Source organism: Phallusia mammillata, chromosome 4, assembly GCF_965637545.1.
Source record: "Phallusia mammillata chromosome 4, kaPhaMamm4.hap1.1, whole genome shotgun sequence".
In the NCBI taxonomy this organism is placed as follows: Eukaryota; Metazoa; Chordata; class Ascidiacea; order Phlebobranchia; family Ascidiidae; genus Phallusia; species Phallusia mammillata.
Genome location: NC_137255.1, coordinates 23,961,483 through 23,980,681, shown reverse-complemented (window position 1 = coordinate 23,980,681; position 19,199 = coordinate 23,961,483). Strand labels below are relative to the sequence as shown.

Genomic DNA, 19,199 nt, shown 5'->3' with positions numbered 1-19,199 from the left:
TTTTAATTCGCCAAATTTTGTCAATCAATTCCTCTGTGACATCCCCACCGGACTCACCCGTCCGGTGCCTTCCCCAGCTGCACGGAGCTTTGAAACAGACCGCTCCCCTCTTGTCCCACGATGCGAACTTTAGACGCTGGAGAACTTGTTTCTGAGCTTCCTGTAAGTGACTCGACAAGCTGATTGACCAAAACTTTCTTCTGGTCGTCGCTGCCAAGCTCATAAACTATTCCAAAGCCCTTGGACGCGATGTCTTGCGTTAGGTCTGAAAATAAAACCCTTGCAAGAAAATTGTTGAATGGATTCGACCGGATCAAATGAATCATGCTTTTGACATTAACACATAAGTTTTGTTGTCTGGCAAATAGTGGTGTTACTATGACAGCATAAGTGTGTTTTGATTTGACCTTAGTTCTCTGGCTTAAAGGTTTTTTGCCAACCTGAAAACGGCCAGGAGTGAACTAAACGACAATCTTTAAAAATCAATACTAGTTGGCATATTGCCAGTTATTGCGCAGTTTGAAAGATTATTTGGTACGCAAATAGTAGGTAAAGACGGACTTTTTCATTTTAAGTTGTACTAAAAAAGTTTCGTAAAAGATTCGGTTCCAGCCAAATCACACAACTTATTATGCTGAAACCGAATCTTCACAAAAATCGCTGATTCGACCAAACAATTTCGACAAACCGAATATTCTGTACACCCCTAACATTAACCATACTGTCCGAAGCATTTGTGCTTTATACAAAATGATACAAATCTTACCATCCGGTTCAGATAGTAGTGATGTAAACGAATTCTGTAAATCCATAAGATGAGCTAATACTGCTGGATGTTGTGAATATTCCTTTGTTTTTAGCATTGTCATCAACCATACACAAGACGCCTGACGAGTAATATGAATGTGAAATGTGAACACGCAAAATAAACCTGTTTATGTACTGAATGAACCTATTAAACAGGAGATACTAGCTAAAATTGGTGCCTTTGTTTCTTTTTACTTTTTCACCATAAACATATTGAATAACAAATAGTCTATTTTGGTTATTTGCATATTACGTAGAAATAAAATACTTATTGGTTAGAAATTTTAAATTTTTGCAAACATAAAAAGGTATGTATACTTTCACAATAATTACAAACTTCTGTTTTTACACAAAAAATTTTAAACAAATTATTTTTTAATATTTTAGAAGTTTACCTCAAAATTCGTTACAAAAATCATATTAGCCCTGATTTTGACACCAACGAAAAAATGAACACACAATTTGGTACCTGTCTGGCAGCTGGTATGCGGTGCATCACAAACTCTGATATGATTTTAGTGAGAAGCCATTCAACATAGTCATGTTGATGTGCAGGTTGTTGGTCTGCTTGTTGCAAGTGATGAAATGGATTGTCCTTGGAAACCCATCTGTCATGCTTTTCAGGGGAGTTTGTTCCGAGAGCTGCACTACACAACGCTCGACCCACCGAGAAATGTAGTTCAGTGTCTTTGATCTGAAAAATGTCAGAAGTTGGAATAGTTTCAGTTTGATTGAAATGCTGTACAGTGTTTTTTTAAGGTGTTTTGTTTTTTTAAGGTGTTTTTAAGGCCGGTCCCCCAAATTTCTCCAGTGGTTTCCCAAAATTAAATATGGCTATTTTTGGTATTTAAATGAAACACTTGCGGTCTTTTAAAACTACTTAGCGGTCACCCAAACCAAACCTTAAAAAAAACCTGTGCTGTTATGTTCCATACTGAATTGTAAATTTATTAGGATATCATAATAATTAAGATGCTATTGTTCTACTTTTTTTAAAATTGATTAGGCAAGTAAACCAATTGTCTACAGCAGTGTTTCTAACCCTAAAGACGCAGCCCTACTTGGGACGTTTTTATCAGTATGATACAAACTTTCTCTGTGACTTCTGTTTAGCATAGTAACTCATATGGCAGTTTAATTTAGGATTGAAACAACAGTATTTGCAATTACATACTTCTATGATTGTGTTTTTTTGCTTCTTTTACATAAAAAGCATGAAATAGTTTAAAGGTTTTCGGTGACATGAACCATAACCACAATTTTAAGTGACATGACCTATACTTACAAACAGGTTTTCTGTATGATGTTTGTTAGTAAATGTATGAACACATTCTAATATTGGTTGCATTGTGTTAGAAAACCTCTAAATGGGGCTGGAGAGAAAAAAGGTTGAGAAACACTGGTCTACAGTGAGAGGTTGTAGAAAGAAACATTTTTTCCTAAAGCTTATTTTTTCACAAACATAAATCAAGTGCACCTAAAAAACACTGAAAAAATACATCAACCAAATTTAAAAAAATCATTGCGCTACTACTAAAACAGAGAAAATGCACTTACTTCGGAAGAATCAAGCAAAGTTTGCAAAATCTTCTCAGTGTGGGGAAAATTTCCATCACCAACTGGAAGTCTTCCAAGGGAAATCACAACTTGCTCACGAAGTTTGTGGGCAGTTTTGCTTGAAACCAGGTTTGTCAAAGCTTCTACTACTGTAAGTTTGGTAACTGAAATGGAAAAAGTTTCATAATTTTATTCTTATTATTTTTTGTTTCAAATTTTTATGTCAATTTTACACTTCTACAAAATCATTAAATAAGGTTTTTTGCACTTTTCTTATTCCAAACATTGTTTTGAATACAAACATTACATATATATTCTAAACAAAAGCAAAAAAACACTGAAATGCTACTAATGATTGCACACTAAAACTAATTGCACCACTCTTGTACAACCAAAATAGTTTTTAACATAAAAAATAAGATTTACTTGTGTGTGGAGAAACAAAAATGTGCTATTGATTGATAACAAAAAGTTGATTATACCTGGAACATCTGTTGACTGTTGGGAGTCTTTATCATTAGATGTTTGACCATCAATAAGGGGTACAGCAACTTTTCTTGCCATCTCACCCACAGAAAAACATGCAGCAGTTACCAACAGCTGTTCTTGCTGCATCTTTATGTTTTTCACTGAGGGAAACATAATAGGCAGGTATCAGAGTGCAGCCCAGTTCTAACAAAACTGACCCAAGCTGTAGGTTAACCTTTTAAATGCAACAAAATTGCAATAAGGTGGTTTTGTCCTGAGGGTTCAGATGAGAAAAAAATTAAGAAACAAAAATTTACCGAGTATGGACAATGTCTCAGTTGCCAGTGGATCATCTTTGTTGTCAGAATTGTTAAGTTTTAAATAATCACCAACAATGTAACCCAGCAAAAGTAGGCTGCCATGCTTCTCTTCAAACCTCTAAAACAAAATATATACATTCAATGTTTCTCCAATGCATTAGTCTGGAAAATACAACAAAGGTTGTACTTCAAATTTATAGAGCTCTTCTGGCAATTGTATTTTTACAGACGCTTCGACGTCCTGTACAGCCAGTCTGCAGAACATGGCAGTTCCTGACAAGATCTCGTGCGTGCAGGACCTACAGGTCCCGCATGCGCGTCCCGTAAGTTCGTGTGCAATACGTATTTTAGCAGGCACAAAGGAAGTAAAAGAGGTCAAGACAGGGCAATTAAATGCTTTTGGTGCAAAATTTTCGCGTGCAAACCCCAAAACTTGGTGTGCAAAATTTTTTTTTACAAAAAAAAATCTCGCGTGCAGCTGCCACACTCTGCAGACTGACTGTACAGGTTACCTTCATCAGGGTAAATAAGGCAACATCTATAGACTATGTTTTTAATAATATTGTCAAACTGGACCGAGAACAAGCCATGTATTAGTTTTTTTTTGTCAACAAGTAGCTAAATCTGAACTCAAAAATTTTTGGACATGTGCTTAAAAGTGATCTCATATGAGATAATGACAACATAAGTTTACCTTGCTTGCAGAGGAATGAAGCAAATCTTTGATCAGGTGGGAATATTCAGTAACTGTTGATGCAGTTCGTTTGAACACAATTGAATAAAGTTCAGCTCCGTACTGTCGAATCTATTACCCAAAAAAACAGGCTTGCAAATTTCAGTAAATCAATCATATAAGAATGGGAACACTATACACGGACTATAAAAATCAGATAAAAAATTTCAATTTTCTTTGACAACAATTCAACCAATCAAGATCTTGTTTGACAAAATTGCTATTTGTCTTAGTCAGTGACTGGTTTACAACCAAGAACTGACAGACTCAAATCAGTCTATGAAAGGTTTGTTTTAAGTCCATGACTGCATCACCACATACAATTCTGTTTTCATTTCTGCACATATGGGTGAGTGCAATAACAGTTTTGCTAAGGATTTTTTGAAGGCTTAATATCGTTTAAAACAGTAATCGGAAACCTTGAATGCCTTAAATCTTATCAGCACTGACAGAAAAACATGCTCACATATGTATGCATATTTTTAAACACTGACAAACCAGTTTCATCGCATAACCATTTGGCTGAGTTTTTATGCCCTGTACAGGATTATGCGATTATTTTTTTAGCAGATTTCAGTTGAAATTTAGGATCTGCGCAATTAAATGGAATATGTGATTAACTGGATTTGACTGTACATACATATTTGTAAAACATACACAACCGTACCCAGCACATGTCTAAATAGGGTCATGAAAATTGTTTGCCTAAAGCTGGGTTAGGCAAACAATTTTGTGGGCACAAGTAAAACCAAAGATATAAAATACAACTTTCCTTTCACAAAACAAAGTGTAAACAAACAAACAAACAAAAAGAAAGTTTGTTATTACTGTGTCACAAGTGTAAAATAAACAGTAATTGTATAGGACATTTTATAAGTTCCATAAGGTTGGTATTATGTCAGGCAGCAACTAGAATAATTTTTGTTACGTTATCACGAGTGTGTGTGGACAAACTTCGAATCCAAGACACTCTACTTGCAAAATCATCAGATTTTGTAGATCCCGGGCACACCAGTAACTTGTTGACATCAATAATATCAGGGCACACAGCAACAATCTCGAGCAAATAATATACCACACTTGGGTCTGTAGAAAAAAAGTCTGATTTGCAAGATCTGCCATTTACTCCCAACGAACGACAAAAATTAGCAAATAGATTTTTGTGCTTGTTGTTACACAGTCATTCGCTCTATTCACAATTTTATGGCCATCTTAAGGTGCAAAAATATTCTGGTTAATCACAAAACAGTTTAATTCACTCTTTTTAAAAGACTTTTACATGTTAAACTGACCTGAAATCAGCCGCAAATACTGGAACATAAGGTCAATGTACATCGACACCAACTGGATCATTTCAGTGTCATTCCCAAGAAGTCTTTCTCTGAAAAATAGTAAAAAGTACTTTTGAAGCACTCTTTCTTGACCAAATGCATGGAACAAATTAGTGTCAGACAGAAAAAGAAAAAAAAACTTCCGAAACATGATTTATTGTACTCTATTGTATTTTATAAAAACATGATTGAATAAACAATATTTTTTGAATACTTAATTTGTTGAATTTATCGTAAAAGACAAAAAAGCAATAAAGTTAAACGGTAATTTTGGGAAACTGGGAATTTCAAAGTCAATGTAAGCTAAATGCATAACATAAGAAAGTAGTAATTCAACAACAACAAAATTTAGTAGGTAAAGTGCCCACAGCTAGCATTTCTACAATAAATCATCCTCACAGTACACAATCGATTTGACTTAAAATTGAAGCTTGCACCAAAATAAAAATACACACCTGACATAAGCAGCGATTTTAAGTGAAGTCATTTCCAAATCTTCTGGGTCAAGATCATTTACTTCAAAAGGATTTAGAGTGGTATGACTGATCAGGCATTTGCGAAGATAAACTAGGATTGATTTGAAAGTAGTCGGTAGAAATGGCATCGATCGAGTCCCAATAACATGCCGCTTGCCTGATGATCCCCGTTCTAATGCCTGAATTCCAAAGTAAGAAAACATTTTAGACCATGTTAACCATGGGAGTGGAATTTAAAATGGATAAATAACTAGAAGGCTCTTTTTCTACCTAAAATCAGAAGTGATTAAAATATTTCTACTTTAGTAAATTTATTTAAATGGATAAATAACTAGAAGGCTTAATTTCCTGCCTATAAAATGAACTAATATTTTATGCCAAAAAGGCCTTAAAACAAAAAGTTGTGTTGTTTTTGACAGAAATGGGGTCAAAATGACAGTGTTATTTCTACGGTATTTCATACATTTTTGTAGATATAAGTAAGGATGTTTGCAAATGTGGGCAACTTAAATCCACTGTTGCTTTTCTCCAATGAAACATCTTTAGAAGTTTTTCCTGATAGAAATCGGTTAGCAGACGCTGCTACATCTTCCTTAACTAAAAAATATACAAAATAGACAGTAACAACTTTGTTAATTATTCAAGTTCTTAAAAATATAATATACTATAATTTATACTATAAAAAGGATGATTATGTGTAAGCGCAACAATTGAATCACAGATTCAAGAAAACATTTAACAGACTTATTTGAGTCTGCAAACTCTGAAAAACACTCATTTGAGACACCTCTGTGGGATTTTACGATTACTGCAATGTCATAAACCTCCAGCATTTCATAACAGCTTGGTGTCCTTGCATTAAATTAATGGAATAAGAGAAAATGCAGAAGTATAAAAATTAAACCAAGCAGCCAAACTTCAACCTACTATCGCCAGTGGCCAGAAGCAGTTGATATCTTGATTGCACATGAGTTGGTGGAAATACAGAACCAGCATAATGCACACCAGCAAGTCGCACAAAGTGGTCATTGTCTGTATTGGAGAAAATGGGAAAAATAATCTTTGATTTTTTGCAAGGAAAATGTGAGTGACTTTGTATATTTATCAGTGACTTAAACTTAGCACACCCAATAATTAAACAAGTTTGTACAAACATTCAAAATGATTTGTAAATGTGTTACATGATAATAAATTAATGTACAACAGCTTGATGCATACAGAAGTTTAATAGTGCACAACTGCAATTGGTCTGAATCTAATATTGTCAGTGATATATGTTCCTAATAATAGTTTTATTCAGTTTTTGCTTCATAAAACTGATCTGAATGGGCTTTGATGCAGCAGTGTACTGAAAATTTATACTGCAGGTCAAGTCACTAAACACATGAAGCTTCTAATCGCTTTGTGCTCATGACTTTATCATCTATCCTGAACAAGAACATCAAGAAAGCTCAACACAGTTATATATATTTGCCACAATAACTGCTGAATATAATTAAATGAGATGTTACCTTCCATTGCTTTGTCAATCAACATCGCAACATCATTGAGTTTATCACTGGGCAAGTTCTTGTAAGCTGATGACATCATCACAAGAGATTCCTGCATGGCTAATTTCACTTCAACAGAATCTTCCTGTTATGTAAGCAAAAAAATTGGTAACCACCATCCAGCAAATTACAATCCATACAATACATATTGAGGGTTGACCATATAGGTGTCTTTATTAATTTAGAAAATCTTGGTTACTCACAATGCAAGTAATAACAAATTCAGTTTTATCACACACTGGCCACTAAGCTCTAGGTAATTATTTGGGGAATATTGCATTTTTTGTGAGTGCTAGCTGTTTGCAAGACAGCACAAAATTACACAGGTATGAACAAGAATTGCCTGTACACCACATTAAAAAAAAAGTTAAATAAACTACACAAAACTGAAAAGCAGAAGGTTACAAGGTTCAAAATTACTGTTTTAAAATTGCCAAAAAATACAACATTACATAAACATAAAATAAAGAAACTTTCGAAGATACTAATATTCATAAAAGTATGAATAATATTTTTAAACTTTTAAAATAACATGTTTCCAGTTTCAAAATCAAAAGTTACAACAAAAACTGTTCAATGCAGCACAACTGCTTAAACCTGTGGTAAAGTTTGAAACATTGCCATAAGAATGTTGATTCTTTGTGTAAATGGTTCAGACATTCTTGTTGATAACCTTCCCATTGAAATATAAGCTAAACTCTTTGATCTTGAATCTGTTTCTTCATTGTTTACCACCTTGAGTAAACCGTCCAATAACAAAATCGCCTGTTTTTGCAGTTTGTCTAAATCAGCTCTAAAAATGACAAAAAAAAACATGTAAGTTTTCCAAGCTTTCGGCAAAATTGTAGCAGTTTTTTATCATCTTCAAAGTGCCTGTATTTAGACCAAACTATCTATACTTTGGAAAATCTTTTGATTAATTGTCTGTTCTAGTTATTGCTAAAATCTTCTTGTTAATCACATATTCCAATTAGTCATATGAAAAGGTGGAAAACTGTAGTTTCTTTCAACAACAAAAAAACGTAGACGTAATTAAGTTTTGTCGCATATTTAATAGATGCAGGTTATAAGTTGTTCTAATCTCAAAATGTTGGCATTGGCCCCGCATTCTGCCTTTTGCCAAAGTTATCAACTAGCTTCTTACTTGTTAAAGATATGCTGCACAAACTGGAGGGCCAGAGCTTTTAATTTGACATTGTTTGCTGCAAAAAGTCCATCATAAACCAGTTGGATTGTGTGTGGAAATAATTCAGCAGCTGCTTTCGATCGTAGCAAGTAGAAAACCAGTTTCAACTTCATTCTGTAAAAAATGTCAAAACATAAAAACTCTTTTACATAGTAAATCACTGCATAAAAAACTTTAAGCCGGTAACATTGGCTTGGTAACAAGGTACTCCAACAGGTTTAATACAACCTTGCTTGACATACATTATTAACAACCTTACACTACTTGAAATGAGCATCTTACCTCACATTAGCTGGTTGTCTTTTATCAGCAGTGGGAGTGTTCTTCTTTGCCATAGCTGATCCAAGGCAGATTCTGTACAGTTTGGAAACAAGTGACTGTGAATTCCAATCAATTGTGCTGCAAAATGCAAAAAACAGCAAAAATACTTTTTTTTAAATGTTTTTTTTTTATTAACAAAAATACTGTCAGTTTGTTTACCCAGTCATATTGTTTCTAATACCAATCACAACCAAACAGGTGTATTATTAGTTGACCATCTTTCAATTAAAACCAACATGCAGTACAAAATTAAGTTTGCATGGACAAAGCTTATAAAGCTGCTTCAATTGATCAAGTAACTTAATTTTTTTGTAATTATTTGTAAGTTTGTGCAAAGGCAGTTTTACCCAAATACATATACAAAGCATGGTAATAGCAAAGGGCACTGACTGCATTGGTCTGTACCTGATATGTTTTCTTAATTCCAGGTCAGCAGTTGTGGCGACTGTGTGTCTCGAATCGCTACAGGCCACAACTAAATGTGGTACAACCCGATTAATGTCCACAAGCCCACTTTTGATAAACTTCAGGATTGCAACCTGCAAACAAAACTTTTTGTTAATTCCGGAATTTGTTTCAGTTGCGTTTGTAAAGGTTATGTTATGTTTGTGTTAAAAAAAGCTGAATAAAAAATTGACAGTAAGTGGACGAGATGAAAATTATCAGACCTCGTTGCAACCTCCAAAAAATTGAACCCTAAATGTCACGACAAAAATAGGTTTGCTGGATAGCGTGTTTAAAAAACTGGATTACATTTTCTACATCCGAGATTTAAAATAAGTGAGTATATTTAATACAGTTCTCATAGATTTAATAATTTTTAAGCATATAGATTTTGTTTATCTTCTCATTTGATGTGATAAGGAGATGTATACACTTATCTCCACCTGTAACATTTTTTTGATATCTACCTTAATTTGTTCTACAAGTTCCAAAGACCAAGCTGAGTCTGCAACCAGCCTCCGAACAGCATTTGTACTTAAACCCGGATGATTTGATGTAGCTGAAGTTGGAGGTGCTGTAGATGGACGTTGAGAGGCAGAAGCCACTTGTGCCAGTGACACACTGTTGAAAAACATAAAAAAAAAATATATTGTTGTTTTAAATGTTGTTGTTTCAAAATATGTTGTTTTTTCGACAAAAAATGCAAAAGCTAACATGTCAAGATGCAGTCCTACTCAGGATGATTTGTCCAAACATAAAAACTTTCTCGTGACTTTTGCTTAGCATAATAACACACCCTGCAGATTAATTCAGGATTGACACAACAGCATTTGTGATAACAAACTTCTATGGTAGTGGTTTTTGACTTTTTTGACATAAAAGGCCTATAATAAAGTAGTCGCCATAGCCACTATTTGTTATGTTAGAAAACCTTGTAAGGGGGTCATAGAGTAAAAAAGATTGAGGAACACTGGTACATGTTTTAGAACTTTCTTGCTATCAAAAAGTTGATTTTGCTTTAAATTTAGACAAAAGTGTGTTCACCATCATACCCTTAGTTTGTGTTAATTATGGTGGCCGGCACGGATTGTTGACAACAGTTGCACAAGGCCACCATTCCCTAATGCAAGTCACTAAAACATTGCCACAAAGTGCTTCTACATAATTTGTTTCAAGCAACAAGACAACGGCATAAGAAAACAGCAATTTGAAAATTGTTTGACAGAAAGGTCTGTGTAATCCAAAATCCATTGAAATATTATTCAAATCTGTCATCTGTGTTTTTGCCAAATTTGGTGCCTTTGTTTATTACCACCTACATTTTCTCAAACAAAGATGTAAGTATAGTTAACTACCACGATTTACCTGTATGGCATGATGATAGCATCAAGCATATAGTCAAGCAGCACCGATGTAGCATTACTGTGCGTGTGAAACTCAAATTTCTCCAGTAAATTGGCATGGTTGTCGAAATTGAAATGAGAAAAAGTTTCTAAGATCAACTTAAGAATAATGTCTTGTGGTGATTTCGGTTTATTCTGAAAAAATAGAACATATATTTAAATCTTTATTTGGGGGTTTATTACATATTTATTTAAACTTATCTACCTCTAGCGATTTGAATAAATGGGGAACCAACTCAATTCTTTTGTCCACAGAAAGACGGGGAAATCCAGTTTTGATGTAAATAATAGTAAAATTCTGCAATATACAATGAAATTGAGTAATAAAGCATTAACAAAATATGAAATGAATAGAAAAAAATAAATATTACATCAAAGAAAGTGATATATCATGAAAAAACACTTACTGTTACAAAACTGGATAGCGCTGGGTTATTGAACTGGGTGATAAACTGTTCAACAGGGAGCTGAACCAATTCTCTCGATTTTAAGCGTTTATTGACATGTGTAAGAAGTTCCAGGACCTGTAAAATAAAACTGTTTGTTCAATTTGCTTACAATTTTACAACGTCTACAATGTCAGCTTGATTATTACAAGGCAATTGTGCTGGAACTATTTCTTTCAACAAGTAAATTTGCATGTGGACATTACTCAAATAATCCTCTAACAATATTTTTTACCCCCCAAAAAAGATTTTTTTATTTTTCTAGTGACAGACACTTAATAACGGTATTATTATGTTACCTTTGTTCTTATAGCAGCATCTGTACTGCCAAGCTTAACTAGGATAGCAGGTAGAAACCGAAGTAGAATGTTTTCAAGTTGTTCGTCAGTTTCTGCAAGTCCAAGTTTAAGAAACACTCGTTCCAATTGCTCTGAGAAAGGTACAAAAAGCAATTTTGATTTTATAAAACATTTAGGTTTGGTTTTAGTAAAAATACTCACCACTGTCAGAAAGCGTTGACATTTTATCGGGTTTATTTCAAACTCTATGTTATAGATCACGAGAAACATACATGGCAACTCAACTGGCAGACTAACAACATGGTGCAAAAACCATGACGCGGTATTTTTCAAAAATTCGTGTCATAGTACACCAAACAACAATTCGAAATTAATAAAAAAATTTGAGACCTTATCTATTTACAAGTAAATATATGCATCTGGTAGTGGTACAATAGAGTCTTATATTTTCATTTAATGCGAGTGAATTTGGAAAATATTGCTAAAATTTCCTACCATTGTCTTCTCAGGTGCGGTACTTTTGTAGTCATTACTCAGCATGTTTTTTCTATGATATGATATCTATGTACAGGTGCTCATTAGACGAGTATAAAATAATTGCTAAACAGCAACACTTAGGTCTTAGCCTGACAAAAATAATAAAATTAACTGTTTAAGTATAAAGGAAAACACGTGACACTTTCTTGATACCTTGTTAGATCCAAGTAGACTAGGGGATTCGAAGTTTACAATTTAAACAACACTTCGCATGGAAATAAAAAAAATTCTGCATCTGCCACTGCCACTAATATTAGGTTTTGTAAATTGAGACACCGATTTTATTGTCATCTACAAGAACACAAAACTGATAGCGTAATTTTTATTTCTAAACATAATAGACTGTTATTGTTCAATTTTCGCAATTATTCGCAACAACAAATTTTCATTATGGGTCAGGGAAATTTTCCTTGGACGTTTTGGTTTTCTGCTTCTTCAAGTGACAAGAAAGTCCGCCACTGAGAACAGAATAGGTTAGAACGTTAAATAAAATAGATATTAGCACTAATTTTGGGTACATAAACGATAAAGTCCCGTTAAATGTTTTACAGCTACAAAAGTCACTTACAAAATGCTTGGTAATCAACTACCTCTATCTCAAATTACGTAAATAGCGGTGTCAAAGTTTTCATATATCATTCCAATATACGGTACACAAACTTAATTGTTTATGCTAATCTTCACCGTTTTGTACGACAATAACACCTGCTGTTACGTCACCATTAGTTTACCTTTTCATTTCTAATGCTTCTTGCACAGTTTGTGGCAACTGAGTCTTTTCTGTTTTGGGCAGAAAAATGTACAAGCTGGATGTCAATAGAACGAAAACTGCTATACAAAGTGGAACAGCAATGCTGTTGGTTTGGTGACCTGTCAAATCAATACCTTGTTATTTTAGCCATAGAACTAATGTTATTCAAATTACGGTATAGCCAGGGTAATTTGACTCAAAGTTGTGAACGGGCCTGAAATTGGAGCCTGAACTCTAAAGTACAGGCTCGAAACCCGGCCCGAACCCAAATCGTTTTTGAGTATCCCGTTTAGGCCTGAACATTTGATTGACAGATCTATATACTGAAGCCTTAGAAATTACCAAAACAACAAACACAATACACAATTGGTCTTGAACAAGGCGTTTTAGGGCTTTTGATATTAGGTCAGGTCCAGCAACTCGGTACTTAGCTAGATAGATTTATTTAAAAAAGTACTGACACAGAGTGTAAAGTCAGGCCCGTTTTTTCAAAGAAACCTAAACCCAAACCCAGCCCGAATCCGGTCCGAAAAGCCCGGCCCGACTTATAACTCTGATTTGACTATTCAACTAAAAAGTGGGTGCCTCGACTAAACACAAATTAGGACCTAATGGCCTTTGGATAACGTACCTGCATAAATGATGAAAGGTGCCAGCATACTGCCGAACCTCGACATTCCGGACGAAAATCCCATGCAAATATTCCGAACTGCTGTTGGAAAAAGCTCTCCCGTGTACACAAAGATCACGCAAAAACTTGTTGTTATAAATAGTCTTCCAACAATAACAACTGCCACCTGTAGTGCCGCTATACTTGCTAAAAAAGTACAACAACTTGTTACAATGCATCAAATATTTAAAAACGTTGCATCACAAAATATTTTCCAAATAATTCTTAAGTTATCACAGGCTCTGTCCTTTAGCCCGAACTCGTTTTGTTTTTTTGGAGAAACCGATTTGACAGACAGACAAATTTACAATTGAACAATTTCATTTCACCCCGATATACCACAAAGTAAATAGTCGATGCAGAATTGAACAAAAAACCATTAGTTTGGTTTCTTATACGTTCATTTTAATGGACCAGTTTCTAAAATTAAGACTTTTCTTACAAACCAGAATTTAAAATAGTAATGGCCGCAAGAAACAACTCCAAATCAACAGAAAATGAATAATGTTCAACTATAGCAATGTCTAAAAAGCATGTGGGCGCCGAAAAAAATGGTCGTGACATACAAGCTTGAAGTAACTGCACATAGGTTTGGTGCGTTACCGGAAATGATTTGCAGTAGAAAAACAGGCTTTAAACAAAAAGTCGTACTTACACATTTTCAAAAGCGGCCGAATAGCAAAAACAACCGCCGAGGCACTCATAAATATTAGGTAGGAATTGCGATTGCCCCATCTCTTCCATGCAACAAAAAACAAGCCCGTGGCAACAAACTCAGCTACTCCTAGCAACAATATGTTGAGAAACCGGTTCCCGCTGAGTGATCCAATGTCCAATGAAATTGTGTAGTAAGACCCGCTGCAAGTAAACCTAAATGGAGAAAGAATATCTATACAAAGTAGACCGCGGTTAATTCGGACCCGGATTAGACGAAGTTAACATACCAGGACAAGCCGACTATCGCCAGACGTTTCAGTAATGTTGGGGTTCGAGCTATCAGCTTGCAAGTCGGCCACAGTCCAATCGAGTCGTCTGTTTCCACAAGCATTTCGGAAGACTCGTCTTTGGACACGCTTGACTGCACTTTGTTGCACTTTGCGATTTTATTCAGGACTTTTTTGGCTTCGTCGTTTTTCCCAACAGCCAAAAGCCAAAGGGGAGACTCGTCTAAAAGCCTGCGTTATTAAAGTATAGTTAGCGATCAACTCATATTGTTTGCGCATATGGTAGAAGTTAAATTACGATGTTTAGGAAAGGAAATTAATGGACATTAACTCGATAGTTAGTGTTGTATGCAATGGAATACCTATTGCAACTCTTCGACGGAAGCGAATTGAAGACAATAATTTGATCAAGCACAGACAAACCAAAAACGAACAATAATGCATAGCTTAAAGCTTATCTTCAAAATTTCAAGATTTTGTGATGTAAATTTGAAACAAATATATAAATCAAAGAGTCCTAGTAAATTGATTCTGGGAATCATTCCCTGTTCTATTGCTATTTTTGCAACGATTTCTCTTTCATTATATATCACAAGTTCGGGAAATGTTTATTTCCAGGTTAACTTCTATTGAGGAATGATCGTGTTTGTGAACAAACTATTAGCTTTTCATAATTTTAATCCCTTTTATTGCCCTTTATAGACACGGAAGGTGCTTTTTTACGTAATATATATGTTCTTTAACAAGATTGTCAACTAATCTGGAAATAAACATTTTCCAAACTTGTGATAAATAAAGGAGTAATACAAACAAGACTAAAAAAGATAAAACAAACAAGCAAAACTCACCAAATGTAGGGAATGTATAACAGGCCAACAAAGCCGATTGTCCGCAAGAACCAACGCCAGTTCAATATAAAAAAGGCTAAAGGAGCGATCAACATACAACCGATGGAGTAACCGACAGAAATATAAACGTAAACCATACTTCGTTTCTTGGGTGCGACGACTTCAGTACCTAGAATTTAAACAGCGTCAAAACACTGTTCAAATACTAGTATTGGGGCTGAGTAACCATTAGATTAGCGGTTCTCAAACTGGGGTCGTGGTCCTTAAGGGGTCCGTGAAGCAATATTGCGGGGACCGCGAAAAGGTTGAAGTAATTTTATAAACTTATTTAGCGTTTGAAGATCGACTGTCTCCATTGCTAAGTAATAATCTTTAATGCGTGACAACTCACAAAAAAGAAATTGTCACAATCGTAATGTTTTTCTTGTGTGTGATGTACAAAACTGTTTTTGGATCATTGTTCTGCGCAGTTTCGCATAACTAGCTAAAATCCTGCAGTCAACTTTCGTTTTGCTAAAATACACATTCCAGCTAAAGGACCGCGAGCCCTCGATATAATGGCAAAGGGACCGTTTTGAAAAAAATGAAAAAGTTTGAGAACCACTGCATTAGATAAAATAGGCACGGCATAACAGAAACTTTCATTTTTCATGTATGACGTCTTTTATAAATTTCTTTGTTAAAGTAAACAACAAATATTTTGGATTGTTAGTTTAGACAATTTTCTTACCTAACAACACGGCTGCAACGTAATTAACAAGTCCACCACAGCCAGTTAGAAACATCATTGCCGAGTAGCTTGACATATTCGGAGAAAAACTAGTCACAAAAGTTGTCAAATATTGCCAAGCACTGAACACGAGAAACGTCGGTTTTCTGCCGAACCTATTAAATTAAACAATTTAAATTTAATTGATAAAGCGTGTGTTGGTAATTAGCTATATATGAATAATGCTGGAAGAATGATAGTGTTTTGTCAAAGAAAGATGTCATATATTAATTTCAGTAGATTGAATTCTTGATATTTACAACTTAAACTGAAACCGTTCAACTTTTAACTCGATTCACTATTTATCAAGGCCTTTTCAGAAACAAAATAATAATAATAATAATAATAATGATAAACTAAGTCCTACTTGTCTGAGATCAAGCCGCCCATCACACCACCAACGAGTTTTCCAAACATGTACATTGAAACGGAAAACGGTTTCTGCCATTTGTTGTTGCATATCATTCCAAACTAAAACAAAAAACAATGTTTAGACTTTAATTATAGTCTATTATGAAAGAGGAGCAAATAGGGTTTATAATTCATTCTTTCAGGCCATGGTGCGTTCAATTGTTTTACATTAAAGTGATCTACTGTTTCCACCTATCAGGCCACTGCAACTGGTAACAACGCATTGACTTTATGGGTAAGTATGGCTTGGTTACAGCACTTCAGTTTGTTGAGAGTAACAGGATAAAAAGCCTTAGCTCACCAAATCTTTTCGACACCCGAACTAGGCATAAGCCACAGAAGAACGTTTAGAAGTTATGTTGTACACTTGTTCTCAAATTTGGACAAGTTCGCTACATAATTTGAGTTCAAATCGTGTCTTGTCCCTATGTTTTTTCTATAATCGAGCATTTTTAAGAGGAACTAAGGAAAACATGGCGGTTTAACCTAATATCAGTGCACCCACTTCACCAAGCCAAAAAAAGCAAATATAACTGATAATAATCCGACCAGAAAAAGTGGCAGAAAACAAAAATAACAGCCAACGAGCTTTACCTCCGTAACAGCGCTTGTTTCGTTTCCCATGAATGTCCAATCGGTGCAAACCATATTCGTAGACATGTCTTCATGGTGTTGTTCGGTGTTATCTGCAAACACCAGGCTTGCAATACATATGTCTCGAAAACGTAATACTTTAGAAATGCTACAAATTAAGATCCGCAACTGCATGTCATCAAAAACAAGGTTAGATATGAACTAGTTAACCTGAACTTATACTGGCTAATACAGATGTTAATTCCAAAAAGCAATGACTTCAGCAATTGATTACTAAATTCCAATGATTATTTCTTAATCATATCACACGCATTTCTTTGAAAAAACTTGACCAATAGTTTTCTTACTATATGCGTTGGTTTCGTTTACCAAGGTTAAACCAGTAATGTTGTCGAAGTTACAAGTGTTCATCAAGCGACTGTTGACTGAATTCGAATTGTTGTAGTCATTCTGGAACAAAACAATTCTGTTTGTGAGGTCATACACCAAATGTTTACGTGTGTAACCAGAAAGGTTATGTTTTTAGCGAGCTAAGCCCCGTTTACCACATCCTAACCGACTGTATTACTATTTGATTGGTGTTGCTGGTATAGACGTTTGACAGGTCGCTAGTTTTGTCCACTGTAATGAATGACTGGCAGTGTGTTGTTTTGGCTGGCCCGTCCACGACAACCCAATAAAGATTACAACGGCGCCTAAACTCAAATGTTCTAAATCGATTTATAAAAACAAACGAGTGGCCATTTGTGAGCGTTTGTCCGTACACCTGGTGTGAGTAATTTGTTTTCATAATTTTAAGCCGTACAGATTTTGTTGAGAGCAAAAGGGCATTACATAACATACATAGAAGAAATAGTAAACATAAAGAGGTAAAAGTAACCCACAAGACTGATTTTACTTGAACAAAAAACGTGCCAAAAAGACTATGCTATGAGAAGTGCTACACAACTGGACGATGTACATTGTACAGCAAATCTAAATAATGCACAACTTACTGCTGGGCCGTAGTAGGTCCCGTTGATGACATTGCAGCGAAATTGTGGTGTATAATGAATAGCAAGAAATTGAAACGTTGTAAAAGAATTGGGAATTGTTGAAAGCAGCAACATTAGACATAGTCTTGATTGATATTTTCCGAACACATTGATTTCATCGTATACTTTGGTTCGACTTTTGTTGTCAGTATCACATTTCTCAACTTCCATTTTGCTAAGCGCTTGAAAAATCTAATATTAACCATATGTGTTAATATGTGCAAGTGAAGTTACGCATTGCTGACTATTTAATCAGTTTGTCTGTTTCGTACAGAAACTGTTCAAACCCTGAATGGTTGACATTTTGTATGTAAAAGCAGGCTTTGCAAAATTTATTCTAATTAAAAATATTGTAAAATAAGCTGAATTGTAACAGAATTAACCTAAAACTCATGTATAATCAGGGTTTTTGTACACTTGCTAAACGTTTCTGCGAAAGCCATAAAAAATTAAACTACTTGACCGTAACTGGCTATCTGTCAAGCGGAGGATGTCTTTTTTGTCAGGCCATTTTCATCAGAACTTATAAAGCGACAGGAAAAAAAGCTTTACGAACCTGCTGTTTACTATAAAGCAGGTTCGCAAAACTTTTTCCTGGCGCATTATAAGTTCTCGTTTTGCACTGAGCATAAATAAGAAGTCTGTAGTAGCTGGACACCTACATCTACTTGGTCTGTAATACTAAATACTGTACCCTTTTTTCTCCTCGTTTAAAGTCAAATATTTCGCAAAGACGTTTTATTTTGTAGATAAGCGTATAAGTGAGCTAACTAAGACCTAAGTACCCTGTTTTGTAATGTGTAACCACTGCCCGACGTCATAGTACATCGCGATAAATGAATGATTCAAAGTATTAAATGCGCAAACTTAATAAATCAAGGTTGTCGTCTGTCCAATATAATGTCTAGTTTTTGATTGGTTTCCCTACGCTACATTTTGGTAAGTACTCGAGCAATGCTCAAGCAAATAGGTATAAAATTTAAAAGGCTTGAGAAACACTGCACTATGTACAATACACCAACAGCACTTGTCGTGATATTCACAAGTGGGTCGGGAAGACAGTCGAACACATGCTCTGGCAGGTTGAAACTTGTTATACAGTGCAAAAATTTATATTTCAGGTTTGACAAATCTGTCAAACGAAGATAAAAGTGAAAAACTGTCTGTGATAGCACCATTTTGAATTAAATCATTAACTTCATTCGCATTCATGTAAACATTAATTACATCTGCAATGCATACATTTTTCTGGGACGTCATCGTGTTCTTTAAGTAGTATTCACGTACGATTTAAGACCAC

General features: G+C 34.9%; 2 protein-coding genes across 3 annotated transcripts in view; both read right to left on the bottom strand.

Moving 5' to 3' along the window:
* LOC145222368 (proteasome adapter and scaffold protein ECM29-like) overlaps nt 1-11,708 on the bottom strand; it is a 32,298-nt gene extending 20,590 nt beyond the window's left edge. The window contains exons 1-23 of one of the 2 annotated variants that reach the window (XM_080088473.1): nt 11,543-11,708; nt 11,342-11,472; nt 11,004-11,120; nt 10,802-10,894; nt 10,559-10,731; nt 9,661-9,814; nt 9,155-9,288; nt 8,711-8,827; nt 8,387-8,542; nt 7,840-8,035; nt 7,204-7,327; nt 6,620-6,724; nt 6,156-6,289; nt 5,672-5,871; nt 5,178-5,266; nt 4,814-4,971; nt 3,847-3,957; nt 3,150-3,270; nt 2,847-2,993; nt 2,365-2,528; nt 1,277-1,501; nt 767-887; nt 58-265 (exon numbers count right to left, since the gene is read on the bottom strand). In XM_080088473.1, coding sequence (XP_079944599.1) covers nt 58-265; nt 767-887; nt 1,277-1,501; nt 2,365-2,528; nt 2,847-2,993; nt 3,150-3,270; nt 3,847-3,957; nt 4,814-4,971; nt 5,178-5,266; nt 5,672-5,871; nt 6,156-6,289; nt 6,620-6,724; nt 7,204-7,327; nt 7,840-8,035; nt 8,387-8,542; nt 8,711-8,827; nt 9,155-9,288; nt 9,661-9,814; nt 10,559-10,731; nt 10,802-10,894; nt 11,004-11,120; nt 11,342-11,472; nt 11,543-11,564 — 3,200 coding nt within the window. In that variant the 5' untranslated portion in view covers nt 11,565-11,708. The remainder of the gene's footprint in view (nt 1-57; nt 266-766; nt 888-1,276; nt 1,502-2,364; nt 2,529-2,846; nt 2,994-3,149; nt 3,271-3,846; nt 3,958-4,813; nt 4,972-5,177; nt 5,267-5,671; nt 5,872-6,155; nt 6,290-6,619; nt 6,725-7,203; nt 7,328-7,839; nt 8,036-8,386; nt 8,543-8,710; nt 8,828-9,154; nt 9,289-9,660; nt 9,815-10,558; nt 10,732-10,801; nt 10,895-11,003; nt 11,121-11,341; nt 11,473-11,542) is intronic. The other variant, XM_080088474.1, reaches the window with a different exon arrangement.
* Nucleotides 11,709-12,131: 423 nt separating this feature from the next.
* On the bottom strand, nt 12,132-18,429 carry LOC145224277 (organic cation transporter protein-like). The gene is made up of 11 exons (XM_080090745.1): nt 17,861-18,429; nt 17,213-17,315; nt 16,866-16,957; nt 16,228-16,331; nt 15,822-15,976; nt 15,092-15,260; nt 14,244-14,474; nt 13,955-14,169; nt 13,261-13,446; nt 12,610-12,748; nt 12,132-12,336 (listed from the first exon to the last, which is right to left on the bottom strand). Exons 1-11 carry the CDS (start codon nt 18,068-18,070, stop codon nt 12,267-12,269), a joined length of 1,674 nt encoding a protein of 557 aa, XP_079946871.1. The 5' UTR covers nt 18,071-18,429; the 3' UTR covers nt 12,132-12,266.
* Nucleotides 18,430-19,199: the final 770 nt, after the last annotated feature.

Excerpts from the sequence above, each read along its gene's own strand:
- LOC145224277 (XM_080090745.1), bottom strand. The coding sequence starts at position 18,070 with ATGGAAGTTGAGAAATGTGATACTGACAACAAAAGTCGAACCAAAGTA. Across the intron at positions 15,977-16,227 it reads GGCGGCTTGATCTCAGACAA|GTTCGGCAGAAAACCGACGT; the intron begins GTAGGACTTAGT and ends TTAATTTAATAG. Across the intron at positions 14,475-15,091 it reads TTATACATTCCCTACATTTG|GCTTTTAGACGAGTCTCCCC; the intron begins GTGAGTTTTGCT and ends TTAATAACGCAG.